The sequence below is a fragment of the Caloenas nicobarica genome, chromosome 3 (assembly GCF_036013445.1).
Source record: "Caloenas nicobarica isolate bCalNic1 chromosome 3, bCalNic1.hap1, whole genome shotgun sequence".
Taxonomy (NCBI): Eukaryota; Metazoa; Chordata; class Aves; order Columbiformes; family Columbidae; genus Caloenas; species Caloenas nicobarica.
In genome coordinates this window covers 44,274,702-44,294,315 of record NC_088247.1, presented here as the reverse complement: position 1 = coordinate 44,294,315, position 19,614 = coordinate 44,274,702, and the positions used below count along the sequence as shown (strand labels likewise).

General features: G+C 35.2%; 1 protein-coding gene across 2 annotated transcripts in view; it reads left to right on the top strand.

The window, feature by feature from the left end:
• Nucleotides 1-19,614, top strand: part of ASCC3 (activating signal cointegrator 1 complex subunit 3) — a 267,227-nt gene that overhangs the window by 125,812 nt on the left and 121,801 nt on the right. For both annotated transcript variants that reach the window (XM_065631955.1, XM_065631954.1), the window contains exon 14: nt 5,867-6,001. In XM_065631955.1, coding sequence (XP_065488027.1) covers nt 5,867-6,001 — 135 coding nt within the window. The remainder of the gene's footprint in view (nt 1-5,866; nt 6,002-19,614) is intronic.

The following is a 19,614-nucleotide window of genomic DNA, read 5'->3' as shown; positions in this document are numbered from 1 at the left end:
TTGTTTGTCTTATTGAGTATTTACCCTCTACTTTAATTTTCACTCTATTCATTTTTCCTCTGCATTTTGTCATGTATTTGGCTAATGCTACAAATTGAAGATAGCATAGATCCCATTATACTGTTCTGAAACTGGTTTCCTTTAGTGTCCAGAATCCATATTTAACCACTGATTCTACAACTGAGCATTTATTTTATAGGCCATCTGATATAATTCAAAGTATAAAAAGTCAAGATCATAAACACAAGTGCTTGCCATTTTTAAATTAATTACTAATTTAGTACTTCCTAATGTAAATTAAATCAGACAAACCAATCAGCATGCATTAGTGGAAAATGTATATAACTTGTATAGGTATAAAGGGATGAAGTTTCATATGGGCAAGTACTTTTTACACAGGGGGGCAGAACTACTTTATCCGTAGCTTTGATTGGAAATTACACCGAACCCTGATAGTTTTCACCTTTACATAGTGGCAGAAGACACAATGTCACATTTAACATGAGCATAACTGAGTGCCTCTCTGAAATACCAGTGCACTACGACATGCAGCATATGGAACAAAAAGGAGAAATTGGGGGTCTGCATGCAGTTGCTGAGCTATGATCCATATCGAAATCAGAGATGTGATGCAATAGCTCACGTGACTGAGTGCTGCAATGGGTGGAAACAGACTCTTGAGCAAGGTCAGGCCAGGATGGCAAGAAACTTGTTTGCATGTGAGAGCACAGCTGGAGTACCTGGAGCTCTGTCTAGGCAGGGATGATGAGCCAGCTGAGAGCTCAGAAGGAGGATTAGCCAGCAGACAGACGTGAGCAACATTGTCGTGGGAGTTGCTACAGACCCACTGGTCAGGAATAAAGTAGATGAAGTCTTCTTCATACAACTAGAAGCCTCGTGTTCACTGTCCATGGCCTTCCTGGGGTGCTTTACCACCCCAATATCTGCTGGAGAGACAATACAACAGGGCAAAAACAATCCAGGAAGTTTCTGGAGTGCATCCATGGTAGCTTCCTAGCACAGATGATTAAAGAGATGATGAGGGTTGATGCTGTGCTGGACCTTGAACTTACAAAAAGGGAAGGACAGGTTGGGGATGTGAATGCTGAGAGAAGCCTTGGCTGCAGTGACTATGAGATGGCAGAGTTCAGGATTCTGATGGAGGGAACAAGGCAAAAAGTTAGACCACAGCTCTAGGATCAGAAGAGCAGTTTGGCCTGCTCAGGGATCTGCTTGGAAGAATCCTATGACAGGTGGTCCAGGAGAGCTGGTTGATTTTCAGGGATTGCATCTGCCAAGCTCAAGAATGGTCCATCCTGGTGTGCAGGAAATCAAGCAAAGGTGGCCTAAAGCCAGTGTGGTGAGAAAGAAGCTCCTGACAAAACTCAGACATGAAAAGGAAGCCTATGGGAGGGTAAAGCAGGGACAGGAGACCCAGGAGGAATATAAAGGCACTGTCCAAGCATGCAGAAGTAGGATTAGGAAACCTAACCTCATCTAGGGGTGAATCTGGTGAGGGGTGTAAAGGGCAACAACAAGGGCTTCCATAAGTACAGCAGCAGCAAGATGATCACTAGGGAAAATGATGGCTCTTTGCTGAATGAGGCAGGAAACTTGATGACAAATGTCACGCAGAACATTACGCTACTCAGTGTCCTCTTTGCCTTAGTCTTTGCTGGTAAGATTTGCCTACAGGAATCCCAAGGTCCCTGGGACAAATGAGAAAGGTGGGAGCAAAGACTTATCTTCACACTTACTCTGACATAAATCTTTGTAACTTGATTGGAGAGACCCACACATGCTGAAGGAGCTGTGGCCGATGGCGTTGCAGAGCCACTTATGATAATCCTTGAAAGACCCCGGGATCAGGGGAGGTTCCTGAGAACTGAAACACAGCAGGTGCCATCCTTGTCTTCAAAAAGGACAAGAAAACCATGTCTGTAACCTGACTAGCAGGACTCAGTCGAGGTTTTAAAGTTAAAACGAAAGGAAAAATAAGTCAGAAAATGAGGAAGAAAATCATCCACTTCTAGTTAAAGAAGCATTCCTTGGTCACCCCACGCTAAAATGTCCTGTTAGATATAATTGTAACAAGTCAATTCAATAACTGATTGTAGTAAAGCCATTTTTTGTGGTGGAATCTACCTTTCATAGGGGCTTCTGCACACCTTTGAAACCATATTATGCCACTTGAAAATCAGTGAGGCAGTAAGTTTTCAGAATGCCTAGAAATTGTATCAAAACAGTAAATAGGTATGTTAAAATATCTCTATGTATTGTTGATACTATTTGATGTGTTTGCACCAAAGATGAAGATGTTACATATTTATGAGGCCTAGGAAAAAAAAAAGTAGTAGTTCCCACAAGTTCTGTGTTTAAAAGTCTGTGGTTAAGTGTGAAGATCTTTTGCTAGAGATGATATAACATACATACAGGAAAGACAAGAAAAATGGAAGAAAATAAAACAATAAAGATTGTATCAAGTCAGAGAAGACAGAGCAGAAGGTGCATCAAGAAGTGTAAGAGAAATGAAAATGAACAATGAGAAAGACATTAGTATTTCAGAATGTGTATGATAATGGGTAGATTTAGAATACGAAAGGCTAAATGAAGGAAAAGCAGATAGGAAGAAAATTAAGAAAGTAGTTCCAATACAATGTCTTTACCATGGCTTTTTTACATAGAATTTCATGAGCAATAATAAAAAGGAGATGGGACTGTGTGATACAATATTCATTAGGGTGGGCACATCTGAAGTAAAAAATAAGTTTCTACATTAAGAGCAATACAAAAATTGAAATTATTGGACAGATCCCTTTAAAAAGTAGTATTGTTCCAGATAAATAAATGAGCAAGTGCACATTACAATAGTAAAAGTATCTGTAAACTAAATAGGAGTCATCACCCTTTAAAGCTGGTATATCTAAATAGAAATATAATTAGATAAATAGCTATGTTAAATATTTTTTTAATTAGATTCTGCAAAGGTTTTTTCGAACATCCTAGGTTTTGTTTAAATGGAAATGATCAGAAGTAATTTGAGTGCATAATTAAATCAAAACTTAGCAGAGACAGCAATTAATGGTAATTATCAAGAGTTCAAAATATATTATATCACATCACATTACAGTACGGATTAGCTGATGCAGCATTATAGATGTCTTTGTTGTTGTTATTATTGATCTGTTGATCCATATCCCTAACTGTTCATTTTCAGTAGAAATAAAACCCAGACCAAGAACTGGATGTCACATAAAAGAACATGTTATAAGGGTGGTGAGGCTCTGGAACAGGCTGCCCAGAGAAGCTGTGGATGCCCCATCCCTGCAAGTGTCCAAGGCCAGGTTGGATGGGGCTCTGAGCAACCTGGTCTAGAGAAAGACCAGGGGAATGGAACTAGATGATCTTTAAGGTCCCTTCGAACCCAAACCATTCTGTGATTCTATGATTTAGTTGGGTGAAGCCAAACAATGTCTTGAAACTAAAATGAAGTATAGATACTTGTCTCTAAACTACAGTATTAACGTGGGTATTGCATTAAATACATTAATTCATATTAATTTATTTGAAAGATGGGATGCAAAGTGGGTTGCAAAACCCAGGACTTCTGTCCGCAAGGTGTTAAATAAAACAGCGATGCTAAACTCAAGCATTTGAGTGACCAGCACTCTAAAACCAAAATGGAAAAGATACCCAAAAGAGTCAGTGTGCTTCTCCAAAAAGATGAATGCATCATTTTGGAGTTACCATAGAGAAGGTTAGTTTGAAAGACACATTTTCCAATAGCAAAAGTTAGCTCAAGCATCTTTACTGTCTCAGGTTGAAGAAAGGTGTTTCAAGGGATTTCAAGTACCTGATTATAATTTTTCATGAATTATTTTAGACACTTATGTTACCTATATACTTGGTGTCTTTTTTCTTTCTCCTCTAAGTGAAAATATAAGTCCTACTAGCCTCTAGTTACGTGCCTCTGATAACAGAAAAGTACTCATTCTCATAGATATTTTGAATAATAGCAAGCTTTTCAGTGCTTTGGTGACGCACTAACACATTTCAGAAAGATGACAACCTGGAATACGCATCACCTGGGGAATGCAAGCACTTCCTCTTGTGAATTTTCAACATAGTCTTTGGTGAAAGCGTTTGATTTGTTTCATACTTTAAGAAAATTCTGGGTAGGTAACCTAGCTAGAGACATTTGCTTTCTTCTTTCTTGTATATGTTTTATTATTTAAAGGCTTTTGTTGCAGGAGAGCAGCAGCAGACGCTTTCAGCACTAGGGCTATATACACCAGAGCTGGTTTTGAACTGCAGAGTACAGATCTAATTACACAGCTTGTAGCTGTGGAACCGCTTCTCTCTATTCTAAATTACTTTTCCTAGGTTATTTGCATAATTTAATGCACAGAGATTTTGCCACTGAAATATAATATTCCCTGACACACTTAGGACAGGCCAAATTAACCCTCTTAAGACTTCATTGCTGTCTCACAATGTATTTGGTAAATGCTTACTAACTTCATTGGGGGAAAAACATTTAGCAAGGTTTTGTGTGTCAATTTTTAAGGTAGGGCTGGCTCTTTACAAACATTTGATGATGTACAGAGATGACTTCAATGGAGTTAAGAGGAGCTCTGCTTTGAGTATATCAAGTCACATATAGGAAATCACTGTTTAGAGTAGTTATACATTTTTATATAGGCTTTCTACAGAAAAAAAAATCTTAGTAATCCTTAAACAATTAATGAAGACAAGTGGGGGCATACACTGTACTTTTGTTATGTTGTGGTTCTCTTACTCTTTGAAGAAATTTTAAAAGGACTTTGCCAGTATGTTGCTTTTAAGTTAGATAAAATTGGTATGTTGCTAACTGTGACATTTATCTGAGAATATTTCTACTCAGATGAAAACTAATAATTGTAGCAGTCATTACTAAATTGATGATGGAAAGATGTATCAAATGAGTTAAAACAGGTAAGGAGTAATTGCTCCCAGTTAGCAAATAGTTATGCACATATTGTTTCTCTTTTTATCTCTGAATCGTCACCTGACGTAATTTGTGTGGTTTTAATTATAAACTTATATAAATTCACAATCACTGTCTAATTTTATATGTAATTATATATACATTATATATTTGTAATTAAATTACGAATTTCCAAATTAAGAACAGAGACGATAACTTGTTTAATTATACCCTAAATACAGATAACTTTCTTAATAGTGTTTAATTTAACATAATTCAGTTATACACTGCAAGATGATACAAGCATGATGGTACCAAAAGGCCAAAATTAAACCCACAATTCTCTGGAATTTAAAATACGAGTCTAAAAATTCAACTGAAACTACCTTAAAAAAGAACTGTAACTCCGTGGTCACATTTTCAATTAAAATTAGATGGACTTGCAAAACGGTATTTGCCATTCACTCAAGAGCCTGGCACTCAAATTTTCCCATGTTTCAGCTGTCTCACACAGTCAAGTCACACCACCAGGAAAGTTATCACCTCACTATTTGGTTTCCAGAGCATTTAGGATGTGTCAAATAACACAACTTTTTACATCGATGATAATCTCCCTACTTTGTGAAAGTGAACTGTTTATTGCCAACAATCGTTTCCTATCTTTTAAAGACGAAAGAATTTTAAAAAGAGAACCTTCTCAAAAGCTCTTTGAAAATATTAAATACAATTTAGGCAGCATCACCTTTTAATTTCCCTAAAGCAACATTAGTTTTCATCAGTATGTTGTGTATTAACTTTTTTTTTTCATTCCTACAGGGAATATTTTGTAATTAAAGTGTTTTCATTACTTGATTAAGACTTTTTTTATTTCTCATCAGCCCTTTTTCTTTTTATTTTAAGGTGATGGTGTTTGTTCATGCTAGAAATGCCACAGTACGAACTGCTATGGGACTTCGAGAAAAAGCAAAAAACAATGGTCATATTTGTCACTTTTTGTCACCCCGAGGATCGGATTATGGACAAGCTGAAAAACAGGTAAGTGAATAATTTATGTTGGTAGTCTTTACAATCCTAGAATTGATGTTTTTACATGACAGTCCAAGATGAGACTAGATGAAGCATTTTTGAGCTTCTGGGAAGATATATTTTGCTCTGAAGGATTGTGTGGAATTGCTGAACTGAGTAGAGGAAAGGAAAGAGTAATGGTGAAGGAAAATAAAAGTGCTGTAACTTCTAGTTTTTTGAACAAAAGCTGACAATATGTTGTGCTTTATGCACCTCATACTGCTTGACAGTAGTCTTCATGTAATCTGCAGCTCAGGAAGTCCCTAAACCTCCAGCTGCTGCAAGCTGGGAGAGTGCATATCTCCTGATTTTTGCACTTTTTCCCTAAGCATCTGCTACTGTCCACTCTTTGACTCAGAAAACTGTCCTAAAGTATTAATCTAAGCTAGCCTGTACATTTACCACCTTCCCAAAACCGTCTGACTCTCCTCATGAACCAAATAACGGTGGGCAATCAAAAAGTAATCTACTTCGGAGTCAGAAGTGGGATAGCCATTTGAATTTCACAGGGGTTCAGCCCCCTTAACCTGATCTTGTTTAAAAGTATGTAGATGGATCATAAATTACTACTATGTTGAGCAGTGGCCAAGTACTTGCCAGCTGAAACTGTGTACATTTTTGTGCTAACAGTTCTGTCTTTGTATGAATTGTTAGTTGACCCTCCAAATTTTTTTCTAATATATATCATACAGAAGCAACTTGGTGTGCAACAACTTCTTTTCATCTATTCAAGCAATATGCAAGTATTTCTGCTGAGAGAATGTTTTTAAAACAGTTCTTAATTCATTGTCACATCTGACATTTACATTTGGTGATATTAATTGAGGTCTGAAGATTAGAGTTTATAGTGTCTTGTTAATTAATATTCCTTGAAAAATAATGTTCTTTCTCTCTCCCCAACTAAATAGCAGAACATAGAGGAGATACTTATTCTTTGGAAAAAAATGTAGTGTATGCGTAAGAAACCTTCTCCCACTTGCAAATGTATCGATAAACTCTTAAATATTTTGGGCCTCTGAGAATTAGAAATTGTGTGATGGTTTTAGATTCTGTGTCTGTCTTTAGATTTAATAAATATGTTCTTTTATTTTATACATCTGAAGAAAATGTGAAAGGATTCATTCAGACTTAGCATTTGTGAATGGAGCATAGATGTTACAATTGGTAAATTCAAATTTCTGAAGTTTAGAGAAAATTCTATTTTAGAGAAGATTTTTTAAAAATCAGGGTCAAGTGTTCTTTCTGTTGGGATGCTTCTGAGAGCTATAATAATTTTTTTAAAAACTATACTAATTCACAAATTGATGTCCATATATTTCATAAAATTGCATATTAGAAAGCCCCTTTTTTTCTAGTGGATGTTAATATCTGCTGCATTAGAAAAATAACATAAAACCTGAACCCGGAGATCTCATGTTTCTGCTGTAACACTGGTAATTAACAAAATTAAAACAAAATCTGAAACTCTTAGGTTTTTAAAAATAATATTAGTTTATTAATGCTAACACAGAAAAAAAAAATATTTTAAGCTATTGAAAGTACCAGTGCTTATTTAGACACTCAAAATTATTGCTAAAGAAGTTAGGAAAAATTATATGCTTATTTCAGCAGTGCATATTATGTGAGGCATCTGTCAAAGAACTAGTCGTCAAACTCAGTCTGCGTTTTGGTGAAAAATACTGCTGCATATTTCATTCTTCTCTTCATTCTGTGATTAAATTAATTAGAAAGCATATTCTTATGTTGATGGGAATCACAGGAATGTCACAGAGAAAAGTTCCAAACCTATTGGGAATACAGGTTATTGCTACCTGTGCTTGGATAGTCATTAAGGCAGCATTTATAGTGCAAATTAAGAGTGGTAGATAAGTTGCCCTATAGGTTGGTTGACTACATATCTGAAATAACTTCTTTTTCTAAGAGTATTTATGCATCACACTGAAATCTGGGGCACACTGAGTAAAAAAGCGACTTTCCTTGTTCTTTCTTCTGTCTCCTGCTTCCCCAGCCCACATACAATTGTTAAGAGTCCCAGCATATGTTCTAAATAAAATTTTGAATTGTTTGAGGATTGTAGTTCCAAATGTTGATCTGTGTGAAAGATCGTAGGCAAGCTAACTTTGCTTTAGGACAACAGAAGTTTTCTAACGTTTGTAATAAAGCAAATTGATCTTCATTGTAATTAAAAGCAAATTATTTCTTCTCCTATATTTCATGGGAATCTTTGATCCTTTTGACTATTTTCTGCATTATTACAATAGCAAAAATACTTCTTTTGCTCAGAAGGTTTATGGACTTGTATGTTACAAAAATGTAATTGCAGAAGCATGAGTGGTATTGTGAAGAACCATTTCACATACTATAATACAGACAGAAACTACAGTTCTCATTATGCTACCTCAGAATCTTAGAAAGGTAAAGTAATAAATAACAATTAAAATAACTGAAAGATTCCCAGCAAAGTGTCGCTAAATTAAGTGGTTATTTTGCTCAATAAATTTCACTGGGAATTCCCTGAAACATTTAAAAACTACCACTACAGGAAGTGTAGTCATCTATGAGAGATGTGATTATTCTCCATTGGAAATGCCTGAATCTTTTATCTTTTTTTTTTTTTTTTAAGTAATGAGTAGACGTTATGACAAGAAGTCTTTAAACATAGAATAATATGAAGGATGCACCAGTGTTGGCTGCTTCTTTTCCTTAATGTAAAAGACACTGACATCTTAAGTAGTATAAGACTTGTGATACTAGCAAGGAGAGATTCCCTTTTGATTTATTTTTTAATTATGAAAAGTGCATTTGAAATCAGTATTTTTTTAATAGATTCATTGTCTGTTCCTTAAAGTAGTTGTCTTATCATCTTTAGATCATATGCTACCTGCCAAAGAATGCATTCAGTCAGCTGTCCGTTTCCATGAGGGGGTGAATTTGGCTTGCCAGGGTATCCTGGTTTTGGCTTGCCTCTTCCCTGACAGCTCTTCAGCTTGAGCTGGGAATCCTAGAGTCGTAGTAAAAGGCATTTTAAAAGGTATATTAGGTATTTTATTCAGCCTGGAGGAGACCTAAGAGGAGACCTCATTATGATCTACAGCTTCCTCACAAGGGGAGGAGGAGGGGCAGGTGCCGAACTCTTCTCTTTAGCGACCAACGACAGAACCCGAGGGAATGGCAGGAAGATGTGCCAGGGAAGGTTTAGGTTGGACATTAGGAAAAGGTTCTTCACCCAGAGGGTGGTGGAGCACTGGAACAGGCTCCCCAGGGAGGTGTCACGGCCCCAAGCCTGACAGTGTTCAAGAAGAGACTGGACAACGCCCTCAGACACATGGTGTGACCTGTGGGGTTGTCATATGCAGGGACAGGAGTTGGACTCGATGATCCTTGTGAGTCCCTTCAAACTCAGGACATTCTATGATTCTATGATAGTCTAAACTACAGCAAAAAAGAAGAATCAATTGTGTTTGTAGCATTTCTGACTGCCTCAGAAGGTAATGTGTAATATGAATGTGTTTTGATGTGATATAATACTTATCACTTGCGGATGTAGCAGGCAGATTGCATCTCTGAGGCAACGCATCCTATGTACCATATTGGAAAGGACAGAGAGGGAGGAGGAGGAGATGGAGTTGTGGTCCCTGGTAGATCTTCGGCTGGGCAGAGCTCCACAGTGAAACAGCTACATGCAGCTCTCGTCTGGATGAGGATCAGAGCAGGAAGAAACAGACAGGGAGGTTGTGGTTGAGGTCTGTTTTGGACCAGCCGTTCATGGGGAGGTGGTGGATGTGACTTACTAGGAGCTGCTGGCAGAAGTCTCCTGCTGGCACGCCTTCATTTTGAGAGGAGATTTCAACCATCTTCTGGGATGGTAGAATTATTCAGGCAATCTATGAGGTTCATAGACTGCATTCAGATACAGCTTTTGAATCCAAACAGGCCCCTACTTGGCTTCCTGCTCAAAGAGGGGAGAATGGGAGGCAACTTTGCCATGAATGGCAAGTTTGGTTGCAGTGATTAAGCTCAGTATTCAGAGGAAAGTTGTGACAGTAAATAACGAGAGTTAGGACTGTGATCTTTAGGAGAGCAGTCTTTGGCTTATTCAGAGAATTGCCTGGTAGAATCCACTGGGAAGCTTCCATGAAGTAGAAAATCTCTCCGATTTTTCACTGAAGAAATGGCTTAGATATGGAGGAGTTCACCTTCACTGAAAGCAGTGATCGCGTAGCGTCATGATGTAGTTAGTGGGAAAGCAATTGGTAAAGGAAGAGGTAATGAAAATGAATATTCAAGTTGTAAGATTAGCTTTAAATGCTATTAATACAAAATGTGAATGAAATATTGTCAGTAGATATGTTCTTGTGAAATGTACTTATTATTCTAAGCAAATTCCCAAGGGAATTTGAACTCTTACGTGGGGAAACTACTCTTTGCTTTTAACATGAAACTGTAAGCATCATGCTTTTTCAGGAAAAGCTGTGGAAACCACCTCATTGTGACCTGAATGGTATACACACTTCCACGTGTTCTTAGATCTTACTGGGTAACTTGAAGCATTAAAGTGTAATGTGGGAAATTATGGAATCTTTCCCAATAGAATTTGAAAAGTTCTTAAGAATTAGTACCTAGGAAGAGCATGAAAGATGAGGCCAAATGCAGTTACAAAGCTGGTAATTATTTTCTTGGAAAGCAAGACCAAGAAGTATGACTCCTAATAACAGAACAAATTTATAACTGGGGACTGATAAGAAGGAAGAGGTGTGAAGACCTTAGCAATGAATGAGAGAGAACTGTGTTCTCCAGCAGAGTTCACATAATGTTCTTGTTGCTGCTTTGAGTCTTAGACAATGACTGTCAAGAGACAGAATAATTCATTAAATTCTTCCAATGATCAGTACATGTGATATGCACATTTTACATTAATGCAAATTCATATTTTCCTTCTTATGCTTGTAAATAGGATGTAGATCTTGGAGAAAAATGTTGTTGTTATTACTGTTATTATTATTATTATACAAATTATATACTCCAGGTTACTTAAGGGCTTCTTCATTGATGCACATAAATAAATTAGTAATGGGAATAATAAAAATAGATAGAGTGAAGGCCTAGTCATACTGAAGTGTGTGGCAAAACATCACCAATAACTTTTCCCTACATACTTCCATTTGTCCACTTTCAGGATTCATTCAACAAACAAAGTTAAATTATTTTAATTTTTCTTACCATAAAAACTAGTTATTTCCTTGGTTCTGTCTCTGTTACCTGAAAGTTTTTAAGATATAAAGGAAATCTAATATGTGTTCTCTGTTCATAGAAAACTTGTTGCTGTTTAAAATAAAAATGCATATCATGTATTGAAATAATTATATATGATAATAATTATATATATATGATTAGATATTATGTCATATCATACATGCCTGAGGCCTATTTTTATGTGTATATGGTTATCACAATAAGAATACTAATCAAAAAAATATATACTCTGCCAAGGCAGCAACTCTGCATAAACAATCATCAATAATCATAAAGTGAGTAATATGCTAGCAACATTTTGCTGAGCAATTAAGTCTCGCATATTAAGACTTATGAGTATACCAAAGATTTTAGTGATTAGAGCATGTGGGGCATTGTTATTAAAACTGCTATTGCTCAGTCTAAACTTTTTTTTCTTTCTTAACAGTAAATATTTCTAACAGACATGACTGTAGCAGCAGCAGTAATGTATGTGCATCTTACCAAAGGGTTTTATGATCGCATATTTTGTCATAGGAACTTTCTGCACTAAAATTTCTAAAGATTTCAAAGTGCAACAGGTACAGACACAAGGTATAGCAAAGCCAAGCTGGATACAAGGTGATAAATTTTTTTTTTTCCTTTAACTTTCTTTTCCTGCTGCCCAAAATAAACCCATCCCGTTATTAAACACCTAAGGCTGGAATAGCACTACCTGAAACAAGTGAAATACACATCTACATTCAGGTAACCTGAAAGTGTAGAAATTTGCTTCTCCACTGGTACTTCTAATACTGGAAAGATTTACTGGCTAAGGAACTTCAGCACCGTATAGGCATACAGACAGAGCCTACATATATACCTACGTATATAGGCATAAGTGACTGTCACCAGGAATTATAACTGTTCAGTTTTCTACCATTAAAACAGTCAGGAAAACAAAAACAAACAAACAAACAAAAAATCCCACCTTGTTACTGCAGCAAGTACGGTTTGGAACAGACCAAGTCAGAGTTGTTGGAAACACTGCAGTAATACATTCATAGTTTTTGTGGACAAGAAGGACCAGCTGTTGTGAAATGTTTTTAATGTGATGCAGAGAATTGAGTGAGGCCTGAATTTCTGCTTATGCTTCAGCAGAAATTTTTGACATGTATATAGCACTGATATGTATATTTCTTGATGTCTGAATTGGCCTGCCTACTACACTAGACCTGGGATCTCATGCTGGTTCTCTTCACTAATTCAGATTTTTTCACTGTGAAAGTTCTTATTCATTTAAATAATAGTGAATTGTTATTAGGGGTACATAAAGCTACTCAGTATGTCTCTTAATGACAAATTTCTGGTAGCCAAGAGAATATACTGGGAAGAGCATCGATACATACTCTTCCTTAGGCATTTGCTCTTCAGAGAGACTGCTCTAGACAGACTCAGTCTGACCTGGCACAGCAGTTCTTACACCTTGTACTATAAATCAGATACATCTTCTGCAATAAATTGAGTGTTAACATGATAAAACACGTGACTTGTAAGAGCTTTTTAGGATTCTTTTTAAAATCCATTCTCAAAACACAACCAATGTTCTTTGTTCCCAGATATCTCAAAGCTTAAACTGTAGGGGAGCCAAGTGGCACTGTGGAACTGATCTGTCCTTGCAAGCATTTAGCGTTCCTTCAGAGCGCTTTGGATTTCCAAACTGTACCTTTAATCACATTTTAAATTTTTGATTACCAATACAAATATGAAATATCCATGGGTCAAATTTGAACTCTGAAGAGCCTCATTAGACATCCTGTCAAGTCAAAGTTTCTATATACAATTAATTTCTGTGGTCATCATTGCCTAATTTTAATCTCCTTAATAAGTAAAGTTCATTTTATGTAGTACTAAATTCCCAGTGCCATACCATACAAATGGAATTTCTGACAGAAGTCTAACTGTATTATATCAAGGCTGTGTGATGCAGAGTGATTAATTTAAGCTCCATAATGATAATATCATGTTTGTCTGACAAGAGCTATCTTGTATAATGGGACGTCTATTGGCACAGTTCCCAAAATTATCAGACTGCAGGCCATTCGGTCTTGCCATTTCATTTGACATGAAATTTACTAATACCTGGCAAGAGAATAATCTTGATAATGTAATACAATACTTATTTTGTATTCTGTATACAGCGTTCCCTGTAATGGATGAAAATGATGTTTAGAAATATCTGAAATCCAGTGCATGACTTACAAGAATAAGTAATGCTCAAATCTTGCATGTTCTAGTCTAGACAGAGCAAGTGTAAGTGAAGGCTACTTGAACACACAGGAGAAAGTGAAAAATAGAATAGTTAAAAGCATTGTATTCTTTGCTGGCCTTTAAAATTTGAAAGTAATTTTACTAATCCTCTTAATTGTCTGTCAAATGTTTTTAAATGATTAGAAATTAATTTTTAGAGGACATTCATCAAATATTTGACATGTAATCATTTGTTTGACATTTAATTATTTCAGAGCAAGTTCTCATTTTATTTTTGTTTTACTAATAACATATCTAATATTTGACATGCCATTAAAAAAATATAAAAATAAAATGAGGCTGTGTATTCAAATACATTAGACTATATTAAATGTCAAACATATATTGAAGTTCCCTATTTTTTATAATTAGTATTTTTTTTTACTTTGGAAAAATATTTGCAAATTACTTCTCAGAGAATGGAATGAAACTCTTCATATTTCTCTCATAGGATATTTTATTCAGTAGTCTTGCTTCAGTGCTGCAGACAAATTTCATGAGATGATGTGGTCCTAACAATTGCCGTGTTAAAGAAAAATGTGTTCTGTATAGAGTGATCCTGCTGTTTTAATGAATCCTGAGCTATGGAATTTACTTTGAAGAGTTATTTAGATGGACAATAGATTTTGGAGAGGTTAATTTACAGAGAAATATCTTGTGAAATATAGAAAAATGTTGCCTTCTGTTTTTTTAGCAGAATTCCTATATATTAGACTTAAATTAAGTGTTAACCATTGGAAACTGAAATAAAAAGTTGACAGAAACATTAAACAATTTATTTTTACTTTTACTTTTCCTGACCTTTAAAAAGGAAAAACATTTGAAGTTTGATGTATGTTTCTGTTATTATGGTAGTTACTTTTTTATGTGTCACTAGAAATGGTTTTTGCACAGCTTTAGATTTGTAGTTCTATTTTCTATTTGTAGTTCTGTGTACTCTTGTACATTGTATACAGCCTAATGGAATTTTCTAGTGTTTTATTATGAATCAGAAAGTATAAAATATATGGTATAGATTGAATTCTGTTATCAACTATCCTTCTGAAAATCAGTCTCAGATCCAAGGATTTCAGATTTGTTGGCTTGTCTCTTGAGCTCTGATAGTTAAAGCACTGAGGTAACAAGTAACAGTCTTCTGCTGTCCTGTGAAAAATAAGATGGACTTTTATGGAGTTTTTTTTCCCTAACCTATGGACTGTTTCTATCTATCGTGAATGTCAACTTGATAAGCAACAATGCTTAGTTTTGTCCTGTTTATCATTGGAAATCTGCCTCATGAATATTTGTTCTACTTTGAGGAGCTGAGCTATGTTAGTAATGGGACTCCCAGAAGCAAAATGCGTTAGCAGATCTTTTTCTAGAATGATCTCTGAGGTCGCAAATACAGCCGACAGGGGTGCCAATGTTTGTTTCAGACATTTCAGAGTTATTCAGGTTAAAATTGGTAATGGATTTAATTACTGTAAATGTAAAATTTAGTGCCTTTTCTTACTAATCTTCTGTGGAAATTCTCTGATAAACTGTAGGATAATGTGTTGCTTATAGCCTACCCTTTCATTGTTGATGAAATTTCTGATTAAATACTAAATGCATTTACTAATATCATTTGAAACTGTTGTCATATTTGTAATATGATTAAGCTTCTTTCCTTAAATGAAGTCTATTGCAGCCTTCTGCAAGGTAGTGCAGTATTTCTATTCAGTCAATTCATATCTTAAAGTAAATACGTTTTTGAAAATGTCGTCTTTATTTGTACTTGTAAAACCAGAAACTGAAATTCAAAGTTGTATTGTTTAAAATAATGTTTTTAATTGTAATTTTTATTTCACTCTAAGATTTTTTTTTTTTTGGTCTTTGATTAAAATACACTGAAACTTCTTTCTCTCTGGGATATGGGAATAATATTAGGCTAATAGGGAAGGAATGTCATAGCCTGACATTGGCCTAATATTCCTTGATGTCAGGCTATGACGTTCCTTCCTGTAATGAGTAGCCCTAACAAGTTATTTGGTTCATTCTGCAGTCACAGAAGTTTGCACAGTCAGTAGCAGCACATTGTTTATTTTTTTTCTTTAAAATTGGCATAAAAGTTGATAATACTGTAAAACTAACTTGTTTCAATGTAAGTGAACATATTAAAAGTATAATATATCTAACCATTTTCCTATGCATTCTTAGCTATTTCTTATGTAAGAATTTGTGATCTCCTTGTATTTCCTCATTTTAAACTCATTCTTGGGCACTGACGAAAGGAAAGCCACCCATCATTCTTTTTGCCTTTACCTGTCAAAATCTCTTTCAGTTAGCTGCTAGAATGTTTTAACATGTTATCCAGGTCAAAAAGAAAAAGTTTGCTGTGTCTTTTCACAAGATTGACTAGTTGATAGCTTCCCTGGGTAAGATGATTGCAACTTGACATCTCATTTTTACATAAAGTGTATATGGATATCAAATAGCTACACTAATAGTAAAGAAACACATTTCAAAAGAGAAGTTCAAAGCCATTCAGAAGAGGAAAAAGAAAAACCACACACCCCCCAAAAAATACACACAAAAAACCCCACACACACACACAAAACAACAGCAGCAACAGTATGATTGTTCTCATATTCACAGATTTGGGAAACAGGACCACACTCTTTCCACTTAAGCAACACAGCCCACTTTTGATTTTTGCCAGTGTCTGCTTTCACCATATGTAATGAAGTTCGGGTATATATTAAAATTATATTAAAAATACGTTAAGATTTCTTGAGAGGATAAAGCTCACCTTTTGTCATGTTATATTCTGTCATTTAACCGTTGCAAAGGCTGGCAATATCTGGTCACTTGTAAACAAGAAGAAGTTATAAGATAATGTTAAAGTCAGCGTAGATGCTCTCTGCCCTAGCTCCTCTTCTGCCCTCAAAAAGCTTGGTTGGCTCAGCTGTTTTCAGCTACTTTCAATCCCTAGGGATTGTTCCAGGCAAGAAATTGAAAAATAAATGCTTAATTTACTAATGACCCCTAGGTCTTGCATTCCTTTTACAAGATGTGCCAGTTCGTTCTTGGCTGCAATGGATAATCTTGTGCAATATGTTCACAGTGAAACTGTAGACAATAATCATATTCTTCAGGCACCTTTTCTTTATAGGATGCACCAAACCATACTGGCAAATGGTTCTGGTCACATGCAATTTAAGCAGCTTAGTATGGAAACCATATGCTGACTAGAAATAGTATTTAAAAAGATCCTATCTTCTTAGGAATTCATTGGTCAGGAAACAGTGTAGCTACAGTAGTTATTAGTAATGAAGAGTAATGATTGCAAAATTAATAATAATTTGTGGTTTTTCTGCATTGTGCACTGACAGTGAATGCTGCCTGTTGATCAGTTGTACTTTGTATTTCATGGTAATTACATTATTCTCAAACAGACTTGATACTGTTCAGTGGTTTACATTCTGTTAGGATCTATATTTGTTTTCTTTTACAGGAACAGAACAGACTATATTTTCCAAGGTCCAGTGAATTGTATTTGATCTTGTTTTTTTCTCTAACATCACAGTTGACTTATAAAGGACCATTGCAAAAGTCTAAAAATGCTATTCTTTGGGGTTGTAAATGAAGGAGATAATGGGGGTTTTTTTAAGTGGTTGGTCATTGCTTTAAATTCGCAGGCCATCACAGAATACTCTTTGTAGTTTTCTTTCCTAAAATAAAATTCAGAACAAAACATGTAGTTCACAGTTGTCCTGTAGAATAAATCTATGTACTTTCTTCTAGGATTGCTTGATGTTTTCCCTTCAGAATATCATTATTAACTGACCATGTTTCTTTTGCTTCCTGAGGATTCACGTGAATTTATTTATTTATATCATAAAACAAAAACGTATAGGATATCTTTAGACTGTGAATTTTTTTAAATTGCAGCTTTTGACCTGTCGTAATCAAAAAATACATGTTCATAAACACCTAATGGGATGGAAAACATCACTGCAATATGGGAAACTATCTCACACTGCCTCTTCAAAAACATGATAATAAAAAGTGCAATTAAAGAAATTCACTTGTTGCATGGAATATTCAGTTCGCTTACCTATTGATAGATATCCTCTTGTTGAACACAGACTGTGGCAACCATTAGATTTTTGTTTCCCAAGGTACATTGAGAAGTTCAATTCAGTTTTTCATTTAGAAAACATTATTTTCTTAACAGATGGAGAAAAATATTGAATTTCACTTCAGCTCATATTCATAATTCCATTTATTTTGAAAATAAGAAAGCTTTCCAAATACAGTTTGGTTTGATAGAATTGTTTAGCTATGTATGCTCACTGTTTCAGTTGTCATCCACTTTCTACTTCCATTCTGGCAATTTTAGTTTGGCTTTTAACTATTCCTTTAGTTTATTTGCATAATATGTAAAGTAGATCAGAACTGGACAGAAGCATTTTTGTGCTGAAGCTTGCAATTACATCTAGTTAAAATGAATTGTGAAATAATGAGTAAAATGAGTGCACACTTTTAAGAATTTTAAAGAGCAATTAGAAGCAAATATTAAGAGTGAGAGAATTGAATTTGGCTACAGTCTGTTAATACCACATCCTGGGAGCTGGTGGTGCTTTGGAGAAAACAAAATAGGTTAAAATGTAATTAGGCATACTTTTGGAAAGTTGTGCAGGTATTTTCTAGAGAATTGCCAAATATTTATTGCCATATATTTATTTTTCTGGTTTAAGTTGTATTATGTGTATCATAGTGTCTGGGTTTTAGCATGTCCTCTATATGTTTTATATTACCAACATATCTTAATAGCAGGAGGCCAGGAGTTATGGAAATTTTGAAATCTACAACATTTAGTCTTATCTTTTGAATTCACCTTAAGCTCCTTTGAACTGGGATTTCGAAAGTCAAACAACATTCAGAAGACTCCCTGCTTATTAGAAATCATTGTCCTGGAGAAAAGCATTGCATTGTATAAAACCACAAACAGTTGTGCTTTAGGATGGGCAGATACCATTGCATATCACAAAGTAAAATGATAATTTTGCCTAAATTTGCCAAATCTTTTGAGCAACCTAATTATTTCAGAAACCTCTTTTTTTTTTTTTTTTTTTTGCTAACAGATTGTTACATCAAAAACACCAGACATTGATTACAGAAGATTTCCAAAAAACATAAAAAGCTAAAAAACAGTATTATTTTCCTCCCACTACTGAGATTTCAAATGAGCATCACATAAATGTGTATTTGGATACACTTTGGTACATGTACCAGGTTAGTAATTTTTGGCTCATTTGACCAAGAGACAGAACTAGAACTAAAAGTTATGTATTATTATGCGAGTGGGAACTAGACTAGCAGCATCATGTTTTTGACAGGGCTAGAGTACAGACAAACTGTGCGTGAACTATAATGAAAACTGACAGGTAACAAAAATGGAGCTTACTCTGTATTATAGAATGAAAATAAAATTGCTAAAAAACAACAGGCAGATTTGGAAGCATAGGGCTTGTGGGAAGCTGCCTGAAGAGTGAAGATAGGAAGACAGCAGTATGAAGAGACTTGTGAATTATAGCGCTTAAGTATGAATTCTTAGAAAAACTAAATGTTCAGCATCCCCGTCCCACCAAACATACCTTCATCTTTGGACAGTATCAGTACAAGTAGATAAAGAATTAATTTTAGTCAATAAAGCTAAAAAAATGGAAAATGTGTAAACTTCTAGAACTCAAAATTTTATTTACGTGTTATTACAGGAAAATCCTTAGGCTTTTGGTAGAACAAGGTCTTAAACCAATTCATTTTTAGTACCTGGATAAGACATACTGAAAACACTGATACTGGAGTAAGTTTTTTCCTTTACTTACTAGGTCAGCCAGCTTGACTAAGAAGCAAGATTTTATTTATGATCACGTGTATGTCTATTATGTTGCCAGCTGCTCTGGAACCAGCAGAATCTGTTTCTTCTCCAGGAAACAGTCATATATATAATATATGCACTAGCTATTTTAAGAAATTCTAAGAACCCCTACGTGCAATGCCTCCAAATGGAAAGGCCATTTGAGATAATACTTTCG